The sequence below is a fragment of the Paramacrobiotus metropolitanus genome, unplaced genomic scaffold, assembly GCF_019649055.1.
Source record: "Paramacrobiotus metropolitanus isolate TYO unplaced genomic scaffold, Prichtersi_v1.0 Parri_scaffold0000201, whole genome shotgun sequence".
NCBI lineage: Eukaryota > Metazoa > Tardigrada > Eutardigrada > Parachela > Macrobiotidae > Paramacrobiotus > Paramacrobiotus metropolitanus.
In genome coordinates this window covers 56,048-76,843 of record NW_026570421.1, presented here as the reverse complement: position 1 = coordinate 76,843, position 20,796 = coordinate 56,048, and the positions used below count along the sequence as shown (strand labels likewise).

Genomic DNA, 20,796 nt, shown 5'->3' with positions numbered 1-20,796 from the left:
AGCTCTAATTTGTAGGAAGTGTGATCACGCTGGGATTCTTGTTATCTAGGCGACTACTACTTATTTTAAGTTCATTCGTATGATTCTTACGCTGGTGTTATAAGTTCTATTTTGCTGCTGAAAATGCGGGCTACCTAAATGGCAGTTCGTCTGCTACTGTTATTACACCTACATGTAGGGAATCAAGGAAAGCAATATGCTCTATGATGAAAACGGTCGATGCCCGCCGGATGCCGCTATTATAACAAGTCGGGAAAGAGCTACCGATATCATGGCAATGGCCAGGTAGTTTATGTTGAGGACCATCTTCCATATTTCATCGAGTGATGCTGTCCCACGCTGGGGATGTTGACAGGAACGGTTCGTTTCGACAAGGCTGGCCATGATGACTATACAAAGTATCTCCAGTCGCAGCATCAGCTGCGTGTGGGTGATAGTCAGATAAACAGCTTACACGAAATTGTGGGAACAATGTAATTCAATGCATTGGTGATTAATATTAATAAGTCTGGCAAAGTCTGACCGCAAAAACTTATCGCAATCTCATAAAGATCAACAGTACTGTACATTATTTCAGACTGCTATCCGCTGCATCATACACTCGCCAGGACAGAATCTGAACTGCGCTGGTTATAAGCAGGATGTGCTATTACTCGTAACTCGTGGAAAAATCGATAAGTTTACAGCGGCTTCCGAATCCGAAACACACTGCCAACATGGCAGATCATCCCTGTTACACTGTACAGTAGAAAATCTAGGGATACACCGTGGAGTCCGGACCATGCACAGCCGAATAGGCCGCCTTAGATTAAGCCATTTAAACAGGTACCTGTTATTATTTTTTGTTGTAGCACAGTAGTGCCAGTACGCTAATGCTATACTGAGAAATATTAGGTCAGTGAGGGACGAGATCGAACCTGTCTGTAATTTATTAGACCGTCCGGTACGTATAAAACAGGAAGAACCAAAAACTAAGGTCCGGTTTAGAAACAGAATTATCAGCTTCCGATAAATCTGCGTAGGCATACGACGCTCACGGTAAGCTACTCAAAACAGACGATCCGAACATGGTAAGCCGCTTAATCACGATTCATTCGCTTGAGTAGTACAGTACATCAATAACGGCTAATATAGGGTGACTTCGCCGTATTGTCTGGCTGATGCTATTAGAAGATCCAGTAGGCGTTTCGGTTTTGGTAGATCGTCAGCTTCATAATTACCGACATCATGGCGGTACCATGCGTGGAGAATTGCCGACTGCAGATCGATTAGGTGGGATTGACAATAACTTCCCACAAGATACACGAAGCTTTCAAAAATCAGCACCGGGAACAGAATGCGGCTCTGTGGCAGATAGTATCGCGTCGACGTATGGTGCATGATGGTGAAGATCGTTATTTGCAGTGCGTGAGCACCCGTCGTAGGGCGACCGATGTTAATAACGGTGTTCAACTGATGGCTGGTCCACAACCATTCTGTTGCGCTCTTTATCATCTGTTCATCTTCTACGGGCGCGTCCGGCCTCCGGCGGAATGTGCGAACCTGTATGTGCAACCGCCGAGTGCGTATGACGGCGAGAAGATGGCTGTCTGCGAAGATAAAGCAGAGTCCGCCAAATCCTACGACCGCGACCACTTGCGACGTTAGGCGAGGAGCATAGGGCTGCCAAAAAAAGCACATATTGCTACGATTACCATAACAACAATACAATAGTTTATTTCATCGAAGCCGGGAACTGGACGGTATTAGCTGCGAAAGAACTTGTACTGTGTGCTGGCAAGTAAAACAAATCGGTAAAATGGTCGTCCACCCCAAGATAGTATGGCTTTTTTCAATATGGAGGTAACAGGCCGAATAGTACGATCATGACATGTTGGTACAATCCTACACCACATTTTTCTATACGACTGAGTTTTCTCTTTCCAAATTACGCCTTAACATTGTTCAGGCTTAAATTGGAAAGAGAAAACTCGGTCGTATTGAAACCGTGGTGTATTCCCGTTAAAATGCTCCGTTTTCTTAGGTTCTTCTTGGATGCCTTACAGGTCGTTTTCTTACGTTTATAACTTGATTTCTCAAGGTAGGCAGAGTGAGCTCGAGGTCGTCTACGTTAATTTTTATTTTCTTAGGAAATGCAGTTATATGTTAGTTCGACCCGGTCGAGCCACTGTGGTACTTCAATGTATTTAGCAATATAATTTCTAATTAGAAGCACTGTCGCTGCAAGACTTCACTAATGAAACACCGTTGTCCAAACAACCACACGTCTGACAATCAGGGGTACTGTAAATACAAACGAGACAGAAGTGTTCCTAATGCAAAGACTTGATTATGTATTTGTGATCGGTAGAATACTCAAAAAAGACCTATACTTCGACATTTCTCAACAACGGATTACGGTTACTATAAATTCTCACCCAAGGTATATTCACCTTCAGGGTAACTTTGTAGTATTACGAAGCATACTTCGTTACTATGTACCAGATAATTTAAATATTTGGTAAATATTGTCAGCAAATTTGAATACGTGAATAATCCGTTACGTGGAATTTAGTAGACGTGCTATTTTGTATTGAAATGTTTAAGCATAGATCAATTATATTTGAGGGATTTTAACGACTCATATGAAATCCGAAATACACCCACCAAGTCACGAAATTTGAATTCTTCTGACAACACCACGACCAGGGTCATGAGAACGCCTCGAAATAGGGCCATACACAACAGTCCCCATACAACAGGATTAATGATATGAATTATCCTCCAGATTTCCTCGGTTAGTACATGAGTGGCATTTTGTCTGGCGTCTTTAGCTGCCCGAGAACCATCGGGATGATCACCGTCCAGAACTGCCTCAATAATCGTATCATCAGCCATTCGCATTATAGACTCCTTTTACTATCAGCAGATAATGTCACATCTGTTCACTCGATGGAAAATCACCGAACATGCTCAAATACTTCCGGTTGACACAGTTTTTGTCCATGGCATCCATTCCGAATATTCTGACATACAAAGATACAAATTATACTCATCCATGGTATATTCACCTATTCTACGCTGATCTACGCTTCTCTCTGTACAGCCATCTAGGTACGTACGGAGGAATCGATCGATGCGCTGCCTCCATATCACAGTGCAGTGCGCAATACAGGCTGGATGCAGCGTGTACCGCTCCGTGCATTTCAAACGGGAAAAATCAATACAAGAATCACAATGCGACATTCCTACAGTATAGTCCTGCTTAATAATTAATATTGCTGCAGCGTGTGGTGAGCCACTTGGAAGATACAAATGCTTAATACATACAACACTAAATAACACCAGGGTCATGAGAACGCCTCGAAATAGGGCCATACACAACAGTCCCCATACAACAGGATTAATGATATGAATTATCCTCCAGATTTCCTCGGTTAGTACATGAGTGGCATTTTGTCGGTTAGTACATGAGTGGCATAATATTTGCGAAACAAGAACGAGCTGTCTTTCGGGATGATATGGTATATCCATATCGGATAACCATGGCTAAGGCAGCCATTGACGATCCTGGAGATTACGAGGGTTTCGACGTCGAAAAACTCACCAGACTGTTCCCTGATGGCACGGCTAAGGACCAGTGGTCTTTTGCAAAGCTCATCCCGTTGATTCGAAAGTTAATCCCGGCTATAGCTAACGATCTGGAGTATGTTGAGAGGAACGCCATTGATCCCTCTGAGCTGAATCCCGTGTGACTAAATGCCTGAAAACTGAAGTCTCCGCACTTGTCACTCCCTTCATGGAAGAAAACCAGCGACTGAAGGCTGAGCTATCTTCAAGGGATGCCCAGATCAGAGAACTACTAGAGAGCCAGAAAAGGTACGATGAGTTCGCCCGGTCTCTGCAGGTCTTGCAAGATGAAGTCAAAACCCTGAAAGCAACCTCCGCTGCGCCTACCTCGAGCAACGTCGAAAGTGGTCGATTAGCATCTCAACCCTTCGGGTTTCGATCGACCGCTTCGACGCCTGCCAAAGACCCAGAAAGTTTCCCTCCACTTGGCACCCCCCAGTCCCCTATGTCAACCCCTGATACTGTTGTCACTCCCACATGTTTTGATAGCCCCACCCCCAATTTGTCGGACATGAGGAGCTCTTGGGCAACCGTCGTAAGAAAAAAAGTGGTTCGCGGTACTCGGGACTCCGGTTCAGCAAGCAGTGAGGACATCGTTATGTCGACATTGCGGGCTAAACGCGCCAGTAAAGCTGACAAAGAGAAAGTGAAGAAGGACTACTGTCTACATGGCATACCCCCTTTGGATCCGTCCCGACATCAGACACTGGATGACTACAGCAAGGATCTCCAGAGCGCCATTGAATCGAACGGAATCTCTGTCAGATTTGTGTCGATTTACTCTGCTAAAAAGGGCCGTAAGAATAGCCTGTTTGCACGTGTTGGTTCTTGTGGTATATTTGCATATCACGAGATTATTGGCATATCGTGAAAGTCACGATACAAACGATGACTTAGCAACTGTGCGTTATTTCCTGTTGCTGTGTCTTTGGATGTTGTACTTCTCATTTAGTTGTTATCTTGTACTAGTCGTAAAACGGTAATACTTATTAAAGTATTAGCCCGTACTTGGAGACATCACAGTTCTTATGCTCATGAGTCTGATAAAATGTTTACTCCTGGAAACTGGCCTCCTAATATTGGGGTGCGCGAGTGGTTGTTCGCCCCCAAGGATGCTCAGTGATTCCTAATCTCTAATTACGCATTTTCCCCTCATTAATTTCAGTTCGATTTGACCAATAAAAACACATTCAATAACATAATATATACGCGTAGTGTTAAGGGAAAAGGGCATGTATACGGAATTCGTGTACATACATGCGCGGAAACGATCGCTTTCGTAGTCTTTTAATTATTTTTCCATTGCTTTATGACCGTTCTGTAGCCAAAAAACTTGATAGGTGGACGTAACAATCGCTAGGCGTAACGTTCGGTAGCAGAATTATCGATGGAATAAGATTCCTAAAAGTTTCAGTACCAACAGATGTGCCAAAAGTCCGGTGACCAAGACTGTCACGTAAACGCATATGCTATGAACATCTACTGCGAAGCTCAGTCGAAAACAACATTATGAAGTCACGGCCGGTAAGCTTGCTTTCGCTACAATAATTGTAATGTTAAAAAACCCGAAATACAAGGTAACCTAGTTTAGTCATAGATGTGGCACAGATGCGGCAAAGAGCATTTTCGCTGGTCCAGAGGGATGGGTCTTTGCGCGGCAGACGGCGTCGCGGTTTGCACAAGGAAAACAGCTCGGTTTCGGCTCGGGAAGCGTTGTGTTGCTTCGTCGTCATGACCTTCCAGCACAATATCGTTGAAGTCAACAACGCAGCGCCGCTGCTTTAATTATACTTCTTTACGATTAGCTATCTTCTCTATCAGACCGTTGGAGTAATTTTTGTGGCACAGAGTCGAGCATTCTTTGGTTGGAGAAAAACTCCACGCTCGTTCGGGGTTGCTGTTGTAATCAGGAATTCAGCCAATGCAAACGGCTGTTCTGGATGCGTGGCGCTGTCACAATGCAACTAGTACTACAGATCTGTACAGATACGTCCGAATGTATTTTACCGGCGGAAGCCTTACAGCAACTGCTTATCATCCTAGCTAAGGTCACGAGTACTGTGATTTTGTCTGCATTTTGTCCATTCGTCAGAATCTTTCTATATCGTATTTTTCACTTTCCCACCAGATGACAAAGGCACACTAACGGAGCATCATGTGAGTTGTCGTTTGATAGACCAAAAGTTCAGCGTGATTTATCTTAGCCCTGATGCATATTGAATCTACAACAATCAGTTGTCTCTTTATTTCTCTGGTCGACGTGTTTACAGAAAAATGGGTATCGAGCTTGGTGTATCTCACAAGAGTTTACCTTTTGGCCTTTCTTCGACATCGTGTTTGGACCACCTCTTTACTGTTTTCATCCCCAAGCGAATCCTAAGTGTTACTGTCACAAACTTGCCAACGTTTAAACGTTTTCGGAACGCTACGACGACTGATCCGAATACCGTTACGGATTAAAGAACAAACTGCAATTAAACACACTGCATTTTTACATCAAGAAACGCATTACGGTGCCAGTCAGTCAGTGTCAGTGTCGGAACGTTACATGCCGTTTTTGCAAACCGATAACTCTTCTTTTCGACGTGGCGCATCAGCTTTGGTGTAAGTATACAGCGTATGCCGGCTGAATTAACAGCACAGAAATCCACTTACTTGTTGCTTCGTTAGGAGAAAACAGTATTCCGGGGCAGGGATTCATGTTTACTGATCTGTACTTAATGGAAGAATACAGATTCCCGTTGCGGTTTGTGTGGGAATTAGATAGCAGATACTTTAAGCTATCTCATCAGTACGCCAGCAGAACGCGACGGTTAGGTAGTTTGTTATTGCGCGGTACGAAAGGTCATAAATTACAAAGTTTACATGAGAAAATGCTTATCTGTAAGGTATGATTAACATCGAAAGAGTCGAAAACGGTTTAGCAGAAGAAGCGCCTTACCATAAGTTTCCTGGGAGCGAATTTCGAACAATTTCACTTCAAGCATCGTGGTTTGATACACCAGGTATAATCGCATACTCACATTGTCGTACTTATCGCATCACATGAATATGATACGAGCACATTGTCACAAACTCACACCCCTCGTACAAACATCATCATTCGCGAGTCACTGTGAGAATAAGAAATGTTTGCATGGTTTGCACGATCAGGCCTGATAGGTTTATACTTTATAGAAAGTTCTTCTTTATTAATTGATGTCTGCATTTCGCACCAGCTTTTGGTGGGTAAGATTTTTAAATTCACTTGTATTTCGCCGCGTCGAAACAGCCTCGCGCCGTGATGTCCTGCCGACTAAATGTCCTGCGACAAAGCGTCGCGCGTCGAAATTAACTTGAGTCGAAATACGGTATGTGCGACTATAGCTGTCCTCGGCGAAACGTCGCGGTGCCCACCGGAAGATTCTGTCGGGGTACGGGAAACGCTCACCATTTAAACTCCGCCCGTCCGGGATTATACAGCTCTTCCCGCTTATCGATGTTGAAGCGGACGTAAGAACTGGATGACCTCGAAAGCTGAAAACTAGCAACTCAACCGGCATCAGCACCAACCTTAAATGCTGACAGCACACCCGTATACCAGAAGTGAAGGCAGACAGTACCGCACAAAACCTGGTGCGGAGGTTCAGCGGAAATTCAACTGATTATTTCGAAAAGACACCGCACGGTAACGTGGAGGGTTAATGTTTGTTGTGTATTTAATTTTATAAGCATAACAGTAGACCTCCAACGAAGCAATAATTCTCAGTACTTATTTGTTATGGCTACTTTGGCCGCGGCTGCTGTCCGGAAATCATTTCAGGCCATAAGTATCAAGAATAAACGCCGATATCTCCCAGTTGTTTAGAACTTTAGACCCATTCGTAACAACTGTTGCTGCAAGCAGAAACAACAGATTCGACTCCTTTAAAAAGGTTTGCAAAGCTTAGCTCTGTGAGGAGGAGTGGCCTCTCCGTTCACCCGCGCACAGGCGGCTGCTAGGTTGTTTTGCTGTTTTTGCCGTGTTTTTCTCCATCTACCAGATTCTAAATCTGGTAGATTCTTCAGTTGCTAGATTTCGTCGTCTGAGCTGGATGCTTTTTCCTTTTTGCCCCGCAGCAAGGTCCTGCGGTGGCCTTTGATATGATGTATGTGAGAGAGATAAAGTGTGCAGTGTGTTGGCGTTCAGTTTCCGTTTCTGTTCGCGCACAGGGGTGAACTAGCCGTTCATCCCCTGTTAGAGCTCCATCTTTTGCGTTTTGTATTGGACGAATTAGCACGTGCAGCACATTCGGCAGAGTTATTTGTACATGCTGTGTACTCGTACATACTCGTACTTTATTTTTTCTGCTTGATTAAAAAACGAAAACAAAATGTGCATAAAAAAGGTATGGATTTCAGTTTTGCATAAGAAACAGGCAACTAAGTTTAGCATTCGTGGCGCTCGCTGCCGTTATACTACAATCTACCTCGACTTACTTCAGGATGACTGCGCCTGGTAAAACTACTGTTTTAGCCTAACACGGATTAGCATGTGGCACTGTTAGGTGCAAATCGAATGATAAAAATTAAAACAATGCGCGTGTGCGATTACTAATACGTTTACCGATTGCTGCTGTATCTAGTATTGCGGTACATTTATGAATGACCTTTGCACAAATAGCGATGTGGACGGTGATATTCGCCTTCCATCATAATTATTATTACGGTTATTTTTAATGCCGTGTGTGGTTGTTGTTCTTTTCACGCGGCTCCATAGTGAGTGCGGAAGCTTTCCCGTAATTCTTCCGTGTTTTCACCGAGAACCCTGGCAACTTTAATTAAATTTAAAAATTAAGTTTAACTTAATGGAAGGCCTGCAGTTTACATTAAATCTAATTTAATGGAAGGCGCACGATTTAGATTAACTACATTCACGTTAATTTAATGGGAGGCGTAAAGTGTAAGTCAAATCTGAATTAAGTTTGATTAAAACGACGGCATGCAATTGAAATTAAATTTAGTTTTGGCTTAATGGAAAGCGTGGAGAATAATTAACCTTTTTTTCAAGTTTATTCCATGAAAGGAATGCAATTAAAATCCCGCTCAAAGTAAATTCAAACTAACCTTGCAGTTTAATGGAACACACACAAGTTAAATTTAGTTACTATTGTAGCAATTGTGCAGTTTCAATCTATCGCTTCTTGGTACGATTATTTATCGTACATTCCTCAACAATACCCAAAAACCAGCAATATTGTCAACCTTTACTCAAACCCAATCGTCAACCAGTCGCCGCAGCGGACTATTCACAACCCAACAACCAGACATCCCCGCCGAAAGAACACCATCCAGAAATATTCCCCCAGGGAAAAATCATTACAAAAAAAAGAAGAGAAAAAACCCAGAATTAATGGTACAATTGTTGTGTAGTAAACACCAATCAGCCAACTGTGATTTTGTACAGAAAGAGACACACTGAGGAAAACACGAACACACACACACACGCGCAATGCACACACCATCCAGACGCCATGGAGCAACCGTATCCCGGGAATGCAAGGAGCGCGCCGAACGCGCCCTTTTTTTGTACAAGGACCATCCATTCTTCCCACCGTCGCCGGTGCATCTTTTGTACAAAATACACAAATGCATCCCGCGCTTTTTGTACATCGTGTCGTCGTCGTGGCTGATTTTTTGGTAAGAGTATTATCAGGGTTTCAGAAGGAGCAACCGAACCGTCCAAGAAAATCATGGATGAATTTCCCATCAATTATTTATAAATAATTATTCTCCCGTCCCCGACCAAGGCGTTCGCTGCGGCTTTATACACGTTTTTCCCATTCCCGTTTCACAAGAATACAAACGGCGTCACGGCCGTCAATCCTGTAAACAAATAACGACAATTGAGCATTTTTTAAATTTATTTTAAAATAAACAAACATTAATTGCAGCAATTTGGCGAATTAATTTATTTTGCCAGTACACCGAGCAAAAATAAATTGTAAAATAATTCGGGAAATTTCAGGCATAAAAAAGCGGGCAACAAAATCAGGATGCTTCGGAAATCCAGCATGCATACCGAGTGAAAAGAATGAGGAAGGAGAGAGAGAGCGAAAGAGAAGTGTGTGTGTGTGAAGTGAAGAAGTGTGTGGCTGAGTGTGCGCGGTCAAATGCGCACGGGGTACCTACCCCCTCCGGCCGCCGCACCGCCCCCGGGGGGCCCGCCCGGACTGGAGTTGCCGCTGCGCCGACGCCGCTCGCTATCACTGGCCCGGCTGGACGGCCGTTCCAGACCGCTCACCGACGACGAGGATACTGAGTGCTGCAGGGACTGCAGTCTACAAAACAACCAACAGAATTCAAATAATTATATTTTTATTATAAATCAAACAGTTGAACAGCTATTATACAGTTTTTTTGAAAATACGGGATTTTATTCGAAATAAAAGCCACATATACTTATCATTATTATTTATGCCCGAACCAATTTAATTAGAAAACACTCCAAGTAATTATAAACGAAAGACGAAAATTAATTTGCTAGGAATTAATTACAGAGACAAATGCAGAATTTTATGATTATTTAAATATCCGCATTTAAAGTTACCAATAATTTTTACCGGAAGTTCATTGCTGTTTCATTTTTGAATTTCTTTGAATTTTATTATTGAATTTCTTTATTTTTTATTTTTAATTTTCTAATTTCCTTTTTATTTTTTTTTACCGGAATTTCATTGTGACATATTTTATTTTGAATTTCTTTGAATTATATTTGTAAATTTTCGAATTTAAAATTTCTTTTAATTTTTTCTGAAAATATTTGTAATTTTTTGGGTTGTATTTCTGTAGACGTACCCTTCAAGGAAGACCCGCTGCGACGTACTGAGAACATCCACCGGCTCGGAGCAGCGGCGGCGGTTGAGGAAGGCCTTGGGCGCCGGCTCCTCCGTGTCCACGTCCACGTCCTCCTCGTCGCGGCCGCCCAGCAGGAAGGGGAAGGGCAGCGCAATGGGCTCGGAGCAGCGCCGGTTCTGCAGCCGTTCGGGGTACTTGCACAGGAAGGGCGGCACACTGCCGCGTTTGCCCAGCACCGCCACGGCGCTGACGGGGTTCATGCCGGGATGGCTGGGCGGCTTGGAATGCCGGCGGGACGGCGGCAGCGGCAGGTCGTCATCCGTCGGCGCCAACTGTAGCACAGAATGCCCTTTGTGTAAAATAACTGTATACACGTGCTGAAAATATATCCACAGAGGAAAAACATAATGGACCATACTGCACTGTCACACTGATTTAATTAGATTATTTTTGCACGAGTATTCATTATTATTCCATCACATTTTTTATTATTGTTTCACGAATGCGCCGATTGTGACCATTTGACGCGACACAGTATGCAGATGACAGACAGCGATATGGTAGCACAGTGGCACGGTGCTTGTGCCCCATAGCTACGGTAACCGTTCGACCGTTGCTCACACCGCATAACGGGAAAAAAATAATAACGAGAACGTTTTACTAAGAATTTTCAAAACATCTTTTTAAATGCACTTACATTACATATTATCTGTTCCGTTGTTGGTAGCGCAAATACGAGAATAAGAACTAATTCACATACAATTTTAAGAATTAATCACAAGCAAAAAATTAATGCCAGAAGACCCGAAAATAAACAAAAAAAATCGGGAAAAAATATACATGTATATTTTATAAAACAAGCTGAATCTTACCTCGACCTGCTCCTCTTCCTCCTTGATCTTCCGCTCGAAATACTTGGGCCCGCGCGCATTCCAGTCGTAATACAACGTCGCCTCCCGCGGTCCCTCCCCGGAGTTCTCCTTATCCTCTTCCTCCTCTTCCTCGTCCTCCTCCGCCTCCGACGGCGGGATGAACGGCTCCTCATCGAAGCTCTGGCTGATCCGCGCCTGCAGTTTCCGCTGCGTGGTTCGTGCTCCGCCGTCGTCGCGCGCGAACACCGGCCCGATCTCGTCGCCCTCCGAGTCGGTGTCGGCCGTCACCGCCGTGGACACCCGGCTGACCTCGGTGTCGCAGGTCAGCGAGGTGATGCGGGACATACGCGGCGCAATGTCCTCGGTGCTCCAGGAGGGACCGGGCAGGTCGGGCGGGCGGTAGGGGGGTTCCACGGAGAAGCTGACGCGGTCGACGAAGGGGTCGCCGGAGGTGGAGAAGCGCACGATCGTCTCGCTAAAGATGGAGTGCCGACGGCCGCGCGACGACGACGAACTGGAGAACTGCTCACGGTGCAGCGAGGTTCTGTGGGGAAAAGGAAAACATTCAAATGAATATTAGCCGAATTTATATTGTACATGATTTTTAAATTGTACATTAAGGGTTAAAAGGAAGTTTCCTCGAATTTTTCATGATCAGGTAGGGCAGAAAAACTTACATTAAAAAAGCTGTACAAACTACTTGTTCAAAAACCATTTTTGCTTTTTTATCATGAAACACGCAACAGATATCCCCATTCATCCATTTGCCGCTGCACTACAATCTGTTGACATATAACAACGCTGCTGCTGTGTAGTTTGTATTATGTACAGTAAATCAAAATGCCAAAACGAAAGCATTAAAATTCATTTATTTTTCTAGCGGGGTGATTTATTTCCTTAATGAATTTTATTTACCAACTAAAGCTTCTTGTTCAGCTGGATTTATTTACCGGAATTTATTTGATCGTCCAGCGTAAGCGGTTCATACTTTCAAAACCAATTCGTAACAGAAAATTAAAACTCATTTCTCTCTTCAGAATATTAAATTTATTTCTCAAAATTAAATCATTTCTGAATTAATTACTGTTTATTCGCAAAACTGTTCATGCTTGCAAAATCAACCAAGAGAAAAATAAAATTAAAGTCGCAGTAAATTTACTTTTCGAAAAAAAATATTTTAAATTTTTATATAAATATTTACCTGGGACGTTTATCGTGCAGCGTGGGCGGCAGACTATGCCGGCGCTTGTTGGCCATCCCGCCACCAGCCCCGATACTCTTGCGACTGGTCGACCGCACCAACGGCAACGTCGCGGCCGGCAGCTCCGACGTCCAGCCCTTGATATCTTCCGGCTGGGGCGTGGCCACAATCTGCACCACCGGCGTCTTGTGCGCTACCGCGGCCACCGTCACCTGCGCGCCGGCATCCTCCCGCCCGGCCGGGCCCTCGGCGGCCTGCCGTTCGGCGTACTCCTTGGCCAGTTGCTGCCATTTGACGAGATTCACCTCGAGATTGCGCAGCATGGTGGTGGTCAGGTCGCTGCCGGGATTGAAGCGGCCCCACTCGCGAAACAGGGGGGCCACCACGTACTCGATGAAGCCGACCTGGATGCGGGGGAGGTTGTTGGTTTTGCGGTCGCAGATGGCCGTCACGGGCAGGTTGAGACGGCGCTCACGGTCGCCCTGCTTGAAGGTTGCGACCAGATACGGCTGATGCACTCAGCGCACCTGCACTTAGCTAGGTGCTTCATTTTTTTGATTTTTTCAAGACGACCACTGCTCGTCGGTTCAGCCACCCACAGATCATCCCTTGCACTACCTTCCTTTACTATTTATTCCAAGTGTGTGCCTTTGTTAATAGTAACCAACAAAAATAAACTGGATATCGCTCAAACATTCATCCAGCTTATTTTGAAAAATTCAATTTATTTTAAATAACACTTATTTTATATAAACTAGCAACAAGTGCTCCCCGGAAAAAATGCGACATATTTACCGAAATAATTGCAACTGACTTTTAATTATTCAAAAACATTGCTTTTCAGATCGTTCAACTTCGACTCACTGGACCGTACACGGTTCACTGCCATGTTTTAAAGGCAGAAAAGGTCATTTTAAGCCGCTACACTACAATATCTCTGTAAGCACTACCGCGACCGGCGACCGTACAGTGGCGTACACGTAGTGAGCGATAAAAACAAAATGAAATGTAATCCACCCAGCCTATTAAATCTATTCATAAATGCACTGCATTTTTGAATTCAAAACTGCTTCCTTTTTTAAATGGAGCGTATTTTTTTTTGCGGAATCGCTGCATTTTTACAGAAGATGTATTTAGAATCATTCAGAATTAATTTCAACAAATAAAAATATTCCTAATTAATTAAATCACCTAGCCGTCTTTTTTTACCACAGAGAAAATCTCTTTCAAATATTGGAACGCCAAATTAATGAAAAATTTGAATTTAAATAAATTAAAAATTAATGAAATTCTCTGAATTTATTGCGAAAACTAAAAAAGCAAACGAAAACATTTTTTCGCTGAATTGTAAATTCTGCAACAACCCAGCTAAATCCGGGCGGAAAGCCTGCAGAAAAATGAAAGAAAATTCCGTACCAATTTGCATGACAAACAGCCGTTCATCCCGGTCGGTCAGCACCTCCTCCGGCCGCCGGCAATCATTCAGCTGCTTGAACCGGGCGATGAGATCGGGCTGGCGGGTGATGTCGGTGGCCAGGATCATGGTGCGCATGATATCCTCCAGCTCCTTCTGCTCGGCGGGGGCAAAGTGGTCCACCAGCCCGGACTGGCGGATCAGGCAGATGGAGGTGCGCCAGTGGTGGTTCTCCAGGACCGATTTGTTGTTGTACAGCTGCGCCAGGTAGTTGCGCGTCCCGACGAGGAAGGGCTGGTTGACGCCGGGATGATCCACGTCGTGGCCGGCCGCGGCCAACAGCGCGCCCATCGTCTCCATTTTGGTCAGATGCCGGTGGATGCCGCTCTGCTGCACGACGCAGTGCAGCGCCTGCGTCACGTCGGCGGCATGGATGGAGTTGTGGAAGGGGTTGGTGCTGTGGTAGCTGGCTTCCAGCAAACCTTCACACAAATACATTCCGATAAAAAACAAGAAAATAAAATAAGATTTTCATTTAAACGGATAATATTACATGTAAAATGGAATGAATCCAGTTAATTTATTCCCGTCAGCCGTATTATTGGACAATCGTAATTAGAATTTACACTCGTAAAACACAATACACGAAAAAAATTCTATTTCCCTAACAGTCTTGTAAGCGCAAAATTTCCTAATGCAGTTAAAAATCTGAAATTAAAAAATGAAATGTTTTTCCATCTAAACTTTGTAAAGTTTTTCACGAGATTTCCTGCTTTGATTTTCTTCCAATGTCTGTTTCTGTTTTCTACGCAGACAAACGAAACAGCAGGGGTTTGATCTGATTAAATCTTATACTTCTAAAAATAATAGAGAATTTCAGTGGAAAAGGGCATAAGGGAATCCATTATGGAACAAAAACACAGCCGAAAACAATGTCGTATGAAAAGCAAACTTTGTCATTTAGGGAAGTACGGAAAGCGTCTGCACCACCGTCCGAATGAAAGTTAGCCCAAACGAGTGTGCCATTACACTACGATTACCATAACATATCCAGCACTGGGTGGCCATGCAAAATGTTCACATTACAAACAAGTTAGGCAGTATAAAGTGTAAACTGAGTAAATTATCCTGATCAAGAAATGTCGAACGATGCCTACCGAAGCACTTCATGAGTTTGAGATGGTCCAGCCGGAAGTGCTCGACGAGGCCGTACTCCTCGAAGAGGTGCACGCCGAGGTGGAAGAGCGCCCGCCCGTTGGTCAGGTGGTCCAGGGTGAAGGTGTTGAAGTTCCAGCAGGCCACGTGCTGCAACAAACAGCTGGCCGGACCCTGGTACGTCTCGTCCACCAGCACGCCGTTCTCCGGCCGGGTGAACTTGAACCGCGACCGTCGCCGCTGGTAGTTCTTGTGCAGACTGAAGAACCGTCCTGAGATCACAGCGCGACCTACCAATCAACCAGTCACCCGTTAAATACCAGTATATGCCCATTTTTTAATGTAAAATAAATTAAAAATACCTCAGTATACACGAATAAATACTAAAAAATAAACTTATAATAAACACTGACTCCATACCAGAAATTTTGTTAAAATTATAATGTTTAATCAATAAAGACGCAGGATTCGCCAATTACACAGCTGAACATTTCCTAAATAATTAATAATTTTTACCAAAATTATTTTATTCTCAGAATTTTCACTGATATTTTCTTTCGTCACTTCCTGACACAATTTCTACGATATTTGCATTGTTGATCCAACCTAAATTGATAACAGTACGACGATTAACAAAAGATTCCCGCCGTTTCCGGTAAAACACCTTGTGCTCGTTCACCTTGACCGGCTCGATTAAAGCGTGATTGAAAGATTGAAAAGGCGTATATTGTTTCGTGCATAAATACACCCGATCAAAACGACGCCGGCCTTGAGACACGGGCTGGTGTGTTTACACTCTACTTAGCCAATACAAAAACTATAGGACTGAAAAAAACAACTGGCTTTTTAGCACACTTCCACGTCTTCGTTTATGCAAAATAAATTAAAAGGCCCAATAAATACTGAGCAAAATACTTCTCTTATTTCGCATAACAATTCTTTGCGCAATTCAGAACTATGAGCTCAACCAGAACAATTTCTGTACTCGTAAATAAGAAAATTATTAATACTGAGTCCTTCCAAAAAAATCAGTGTTTAACTTCAAAAGTTGAAGTTGAACTTCATATATGCCAAATAATTGTGTAGCGAACGCTTCAATTTCGCAATGTTAGTAAACGTTGTAAGCCACTACACTACGAAAACACTATTACTATTCAGTATTTACCGTCATCCATTGCTTCCATAGTGCGCGACTGTGCGTGTGCAGCACTTCACAGAATCGTTCAACGGAAGCCAAATAAAAAAAAACGATACAATCAGTTCAAATAAATAAACAACTCCAGTACAGCGAATTTATTAATCATCCCATTTCCCGTCAACACAACATCAGCAGGTACAGTTCGTCCTCACATGTGTGTGCGGTCCTAATCGTTTCTCCAACCCAGACCACAACAAACCCCGAAAATTCTCCGTATAATTAATCATTGCATAACCATCAGTGTGTAAAAGTGCGGTGTATAAATCGTGACTACTTAATCTATTCATCTGTGGGCTTTTTAATACACACCAACCACCACAATTCCATCACGAGCCAAGCAGCAACTACCACCGCGGAAAACTTGGTAAACATCCGTACCATGTGCTCTGGTCGTACAGCGAACAAACCAGCTAATCAGCATCGCCCACAGCCAATTTTAGCCACGAACTAACCGTTACTAGCATCTTCCTTAAGACGACGGTTGCAGCCGGAAATACGCGCTGATAAGGCTGCTGCTTGATTACGTGTATACGGTCTTTCCCGCTACTCTATACATTATAACGCGTGCTCGTGTTTATGTCAGACTGTTCTTTAAGCTCCTCCTGCCAATCACACGGCCGAAACTCTATTCACGCTCTGACAATTCGTGTACGGCGGGTATTGATCAGGATAATTGGGTCTACTTTGCGAGAGGGTATTTTCTTGGCCACTTTCAGCACGGTGCGGGTTTTGTGTTCAGTGTGTAATTGTCAACATGTACCGGCTTTTCAAAACGTTTCTAATGATTTTTCCAAGGAGGGAGGATGGGTGCTGGATTTACCGGATTCCCGGAGATTTATTTAACATTTTTCACGTAACAATTTTCCCCGGAAAAATTCGTTGCCGGTTCAGTTAGACCAATGTCTCACCAATTTTTTGGATTATTATTTTTCTTGTAACAATTTTCCCGGCAAAACTCATTTGAATATTCATTAAAACATGCCTCGGGAATTTTTCTAATTATCCAGTTTTCCTGTAATAATTTCCCGGCAAAAAAAATATTTGTCGGTTCTGATACAAAAAACGTGCCGTCAGATTATCTGGTTATCATTTTTCTTGTAACAGTTTTCCGGCATGAATGTATTTCCATGTTCAATTATAAAAACCTCTTTTCAATTTTTCCACGTGACGAAATTAAAATGTTTTTCGGCTAGCGAAATTTTTACAAACAGCCTTGATCCGAAAAAAAAAGGATCTACTTACACAAAAAATAAAATCAAATTAACACATCTCCAATAAAATAATCAACCCACGGAAAACTGGAAAACAAATTTTTTATTGGCGCATTAAGCAGCGCTATAAAATCAGCTGACTCAGAAATAATTTAGAAAATTGCTGAAAATTCGTAACTGGCTTCCGCGTGAGTGTGACCTCTCCTAACGATTATCATTAATCAACGGAATAATTATTGTTTATGACAGCATCGTAATCAACCACAAACTCAGCATTATTTCCCCAAAATCAGCCGATAACCCGTTTTATCAGCCCATTAACCACCGGATAAGCTTTGCGTCACCCGTGCGATTTTCCAATTAATTGTATAATAATAATAATACGTCTGCTCACATTTGCACCCCGAAATCACGTTCACGTTCGCGTCCAATTAATTCTACTCATTTTCCACGAATTTCCCGTTCAGGGGGCGGATCAACTCCACACCAACGGTGACCTTCAGCGGGTAGCATTTATTCAACAAATTACCCTTCATTAAATATGAAATTTATACAACTCATGACCGTCCCATCCCGTGGCGACGCAATATGCTATTTTTCGAGCCGGAACTGATATTCATTGGCGTTAATTAATCAGCGTTCTGCCGGCATGAATTACTGGCATTTAATTCGTGGTCACACGTGAGGGAGTGCCCATAAATCCCTCGTAAACACACCGTTTAACGCGGCTTTCAAAACAAATTATTTCTCCTCATTTATTATGGATTTTATGTATTATGTTGTTTTGTCAAATGACGCCTACGCGTGGCAGCAGACCTCATTCAATCATTCACAAAGATCAGAATGAATTGTGACGCATGTGAAACTATAAGCAATAATTTTATTTTCCCCCTTTCTCCTGAAATAAATTATCTGCGTCATGTTTTGCACAGCAAATGATTTTTCTTCGCATTTAATTTGCAAGTATGGAGATATTTTAAATTGCTACTGTACTTTCGCAAACACAAATAAATACGAAATAACCTTAATTTCACATTTATAATTAAAAACATCACTTAAATAATTTTTTAGAAATAGCAGAAGAATTGTACAAAATTTTTAAAAATGTCAATGAAAGCAGCTGGCAATTGAAATACCGCGATCTCCTGTTTTTCTTGAATTTCGTGCGCCGCGGCAGATAGAAATTTACCATACAACGCGTATAAATAAATAACTGGATGGGCAAATATTACGGCGAAAATGCGCGGTACACTGGATAAAAATCACGAGCTTCTTCATTAGGAAATGTATTTTCAATGACGTTTATTCAAGGATTATTTAAAGTGCTTTTCCGGAAAAATCTTGCTGGAAGGGAATTCTGCACTTAACCATGGGAATATTAATATCGTCAAACGACGAAAACACCTTGTGATGCCTCTATACGGTTGGTGAGGTAATAAACGCGGGATGTGAAAAACAGATCAATAATTTCCTCTTAACGCAGCGAGGGATCACCAAGCCAGCGCTGGGATAATGTTTCCGGTTAAAAAACTTCCCGCGGCGCAGTTGGGATATCTGTGTATATGTATATATCGACTAAAAAGGCTCATAATTCGCCGTACCGGTCCTGCGTCACCGGCACATGTTCGGACAAAAGGGGACCTCGTTTTCTTCCCGCTCCACGCTGCCGGGAAGTGATGCCAGTCGATAGCATCCGCTTATTGTGTGCCGGCACGCATCAGCTTACATTTTTTTTCGACATTTTTCCCTCGAAAAGTCACTACTAAATTTCCCATATTCCCTCAAAGCCGATTCGCCGGAATATTCAAAGCTACATACAAACCAACATACAAAGAAATCAAACGAATAAAATAACTACAAAATTAGTTATTTATTTTATTAGAGGTATATTATAAATGAAATAATTTTCTTGCGTATTTAATTACTCGTATATTTATCTGTAAAATGTGCGTAATTTTTTATTTATTCAAAAACTAGTTACGATTTTGACTGACAGCCGACTGATATTTTTTTTGTGGAAGCCGATCTGTATATCGTAATAAGAATGACCTTCTTTCAATCATTCGGCACACCACATTTGTAACGCATATATTTCAAATGCCGGCAAAAAGTGTTTGTGCGCGCGCCGGCGCCAATTAAAAATAACGCAGACGCAAACCGACACCAAAACCTTTTTCTACAGCCAATTAACATTTGCTAATCTATCCGCGGCTAAAAGGCCACTTGTAGGTTAAACCGCCATAAAAAAATCGAGCTTGAAGTTTATGGAAGAAAGATGTTATAAAACGGCTGTAAATACGAAAAGAGATCAGAAAACGTTAAGGAATTCCTATAATAAAATTTACTGCGAGCGACTTACTAACTGAAAACTGAGTAAATAAGCTTATTCGCCCGAAGCGCCAAGTCAACCGTAAAATCCCGAGGACACTTGACAGTCCATTATACACTTGACTCTGAATTGTTTTTATCCTCGTAATTTCGGTATTTCGAATCTGCCAAAATTTTTAGAAAATAATTCTTACGAACGTTGCTCCGTAACGCTTAATTAACGATGCACACTAATTGAATATTCCATACTTTTCCACAGTTTTGATTCCTTTCTACAAACCCGTGTGATGGTCAATTTAAGAAATAAAAAACCCTTGAAACCTTAAAACAATAATTTATTTATTCTGTAGTATTAAGTAAAAAAGATTAGCAGTTAATTTTTTATTGATGATCTTGATAATTTGACAGAGTTCACACCTTTAAGATAATCACTGCTGCTGCCTCTACACTACAATTGTTGCCTAAAACCTGCACGTGCCCATGCTGTATGGCTCGCTAATCGAACAACAAAAAGATCATTCGCATGTACGCATATATATCCATCCCGCGATGAAAAGCCCGACCGCGGTGCCCTTTCTAAATGAAACATCCACTCAACCACGATCCCCTCCGCTATTCAATCCTAGATATTGCAACCATCCAGATCCTGCTTATTAATCAGCGCGCCCCGTATGCCGACCCGCCGGGCCATCACGCGACACCATTAACGCGTGCGTGGAAGGTCACCGGCCAAGGTTATCGCCGCCGCACATGATTACTAATCGGCGTTTTATTGCAGCATAAACTGTATGATGTGTGTGCGTGTATTTTATTACACGCCGTCAAGTGTATCGTTGAAACGTTTACCACGGCACATTCTTCGCCCGGTAAATCTTATCGCCGTTGCAGCCCCAAAATGGGTTCAAACTGCAAAGAATCGCTTTCGACCTAATCAGCGCATCTCGCGAGGTGATTATCGGGGATTTTTCTGTCTGATAAGTGCTAACCGAAAC

The 20,796-nt window shown here is 42.8% G+C and overlaps 3 protein-coding genes across 5 annotated transcripts in view; 1 reads left to right on the top strand and 2 right to left on the bottom strand.

The window, feature by feature from the left end:
* Nucleotides 1–946: 946 nt before the first annotated feature.
* On the bottom strand, nucleotides 947–4,381 carry LOC129600883 (uncharacterized). 3 transcript variants are annotated; one of them, XM_055499517.1, is made up of 3 exons: nucleotides 4,287–4,381; nucleotides 2,647–3,005; nucleotides 947–1,662 (listed from the first exon to the last, which is right to left on the bottom strand). In XM_055499517.1, exons 2-3 carry the CDS (start codon nucleotides 2,881–2,883, stop codon nucleotides 1,126–1,128), a joined length of 774 nt encoding a protein of 257 aa, XP_055355492.1. In that variant the 5' UTR covers nucleotides 2,884–3,005; nucleotides 4,287–4,381; the 3' UTR covers nucleotides 947–1,125. The 3 variants fall into 3 exon arrangements, with proteins under 3 accessions (XP_055355492.1, XP_055355493.1, XP_055355494.1); XM_055499518.1 differs by lacking the exon at nucleotides 4,287–4,381 and adding an exon at nucleotides 3,102–3,181; XM_055499519.1 differs by lacking the exon at nucleotides 4,287–4,381 and having other exon boundaries at nucleotides 2,647–3,015.
* LOC129600884 (uncharacterized) lies at nucleotides 3,429–4,605 on the top strand. Its single transcript, XM_055499520.1, has 2 exons — nucleotides 3,429–3,858; nucleotides 4,099–4,605. The coding sequence occupies exons 1-2, from the start codon at nucleotides 3,779–3,781 to the stop codon at nucleotides 4,478–4,480; spliced, it is 462 nt and encodes a 153-aa protein (XP_055355495.1). The 5' UTR covers nucleotides 3,429–3,778; the 3' UTR covers nucleotides 4,481–4,605.
* A 4,210-nt stretch (nucleotides 4,606–8,815) lies between these two features.
* Nucleotides 8,816–20,796, bottom strand: part of LOC129600879 (uncharacterized) — a 37,464-nt gene continuing 25,483 nt past the window's right edge. Inside the window, 8 exon segments of the mRNA XM_055499512.1 lie at nucleotides 8,816–9,453; nucleotides 9,760–9,908; nucleotides 10,426–10,757; nucleotides 11,298–11,841; nucleotides 12,499–12,991; nucleotides 12,994–13,035; nucleotides 13,915–14,394; nucleotides 15,070–15,357. Coding sequence (XP_055355487.1) covers nucleotides 9,419–9,453; nucleotides 9,760–9,908; nucleotides 10,426–10,757; nucleotides 11,298–11,841; nucleotides 12,499–12,991; nucleotides 12,994–13,035; nucleotides 13,915–14,394; nucleotides 15,070–15,357 — 2,363 coding nt within the window. The 3' untranslated portion in view covers nucleotides 8,816–9,418.